The sequence below is a fragment of the Aplysia californica genome, unplaced genomic scaffold, assembly GCF_000002075.1.
Source record: "Aplysia californica isolate F4 #8 unplaced genomic scaffold, AplCal3.0 scaffold00717, whole genome shotgun sequence".
NCBI classification, from domain to species: domain Eukaryota; kingdom Metazoa; phylum Mollusca; class Gastropoda; order Aplysiida; family Aplysiidae; genus Aplysia; species Aplysia californica.
In genome coordinates this window covers 66,054-67,706 of record NW_004797987.1, presented here as the reverse complement: position 1 = coordinate 67,706, position 1,653 = coordinate 66,054, and the positions used below count along the sequence as shown (strand labels likewise).

Sequence of the window (1,653 nt, the reverse complement as noted above, 5' to 3'; positions counted from 1 at the left end):
AAACAAACATTGAAACTAAACTTATCTCACCTCCTTTTTTGAGTGTGTTTGTTACTCATCTCTTGTAGCAGTTCTAACCTCCGACACTTATTCGACCTTATTGTGTTATACGTGCCATAAAACACTTACTGTGGGTGGTTGGCGGGTGCTCAGGTGTGGTTTGCTCCTTCTTTCCTATCAAACATCTATTGTCCTTATCTCCCCTTCTTTTGTTATGTTTGTTACTCTCTTGTAACACCTCTAATCTTCTGGCGTTCATATGACCTTATGTAGTTTCTACTATTCTGGCCATTCGACCATGCTTGAAGATCGCTGTTTGGGGCATTTTAAAAAGAAAATACATAATAACTTTATTATCCATACATATATTTTAGTTCTGTTTCTTTATCGGAAACGTATCATTAATATAGGTGTCATTTGCACCCACATTGACACTAAACTAACTAAAAACACTTACTAAACGTAAAACAAACCGCCCTTCCACCACAGATCCGCAGTGAGGCAGCCCGGGCAGGCAAAGGCCCGGCCAAGGAGAGCATCTGGCAGTTCTTCGTGGACAAGTGCGCCAACAACCTGCATGTGGTTCTGGCCATGAGTCCTGTGGGCGACACGCTACGCACCCGGTGCCGGAACTTTCCAGGTTGGTCAAATTAGATTGTGAGACTTTGTGCTGGAAACAGGCCCTCGTCAACTTTGGGACACGTGGATTTATTGGTGTCATCCTAAAGCGTGTTTATTCGTCAATCTTTCGATGAAAAAAAAATACGCTTCAATATTGAATGAAAGACATTTGCGATGGAAGGGCGTGGAGTTGCCTGATTTCAGAGGAAAAAGTAAGGGAGAAAGTGGCCGACCAAGATTGGTGACTTCTATGTATTGAGAGTCCTTGTAAACTAAGAATTTACTTTTTTCTGGTCTGAAATCAACGCTCTTCAGTAAAATCCATATAGAATTGTGTTTTAAATGGATATAAAAGCTGGTGAGCTAACAAACAAAAATTCGACCAAAATTGCCAAACCGGCAGAAAAATGCAGATATCTACGATTTCAATATTTTGACTAGCGCCTGATTTCACTTCACTGCCTCACAAGTCATCGTTTTCAATGGAGGTGTTTTTACGTTCTTGTGAACACAATTTAGATCATTGGAAATGCAGGTTTCAGCCCTGCCTGGTAGGCCCACGATGTACTGAGAGGAAGTCAGTGTCACAGCAGAAAGATTGAGAGAGCCGATAAAAATTCTCCACACTTGGGAATCAAACTCAGGTCTTTTGCGTGACGTGTGATTTGGGTTTGTTACATTGATTTGCTAAAATCCACCTCTGTTAGAATGAGCCGGGCTTTTTTTTTCTAGACCGAGGTATCTTTCCGCTTCTTATTGTTCTGGCATGGTCCACTGTCCACTACATGTGGCATCGGTGGCCTAGTGGTTAGGCTCTCGGACTCGCAACCGTTAAGTCGTGGGTTCGAATCCCGTCAAGGGCCTGACGTTGTGTCCTTGGGAAAAGCACTTTACACGAGTTTTCCTCACTTCACCCAGGTGGGAATGGGTACCCGGCTATAGACAGCGAAAGATCTTGTCAGTATGTTAGTGTTTGAGCGCTTAATCAGCTGCTTGTACCGTATGCTTCCCGGGAAGCTGAGAATGTTTCGG

The 1,653-nt window shown here is 43.2% G+C and overlaps 1 protein-coding gene across 1 annotated transcript in view; it reads left to right on the top strand.

Moving 5' to 3' along the window:
* Positions 1–321: 321 nt before the first annotated feature.
* LOC106013204 (dynein heavy chain 10, axonemal) overlaps positions 322–1,653 on the top strand; it is a gene marked incomplete at its 3' end in the record, with an annotated part of 3,009 nt that continues 1,677 nt past the window's right edge. Inside the window, 1 exon segment of the mRNA XM_013088287.1 lies at positions 322–640. Within this exon segment, the coding sequence (XP_012943741.1) occupies positions 592–640 (49 nt within the window).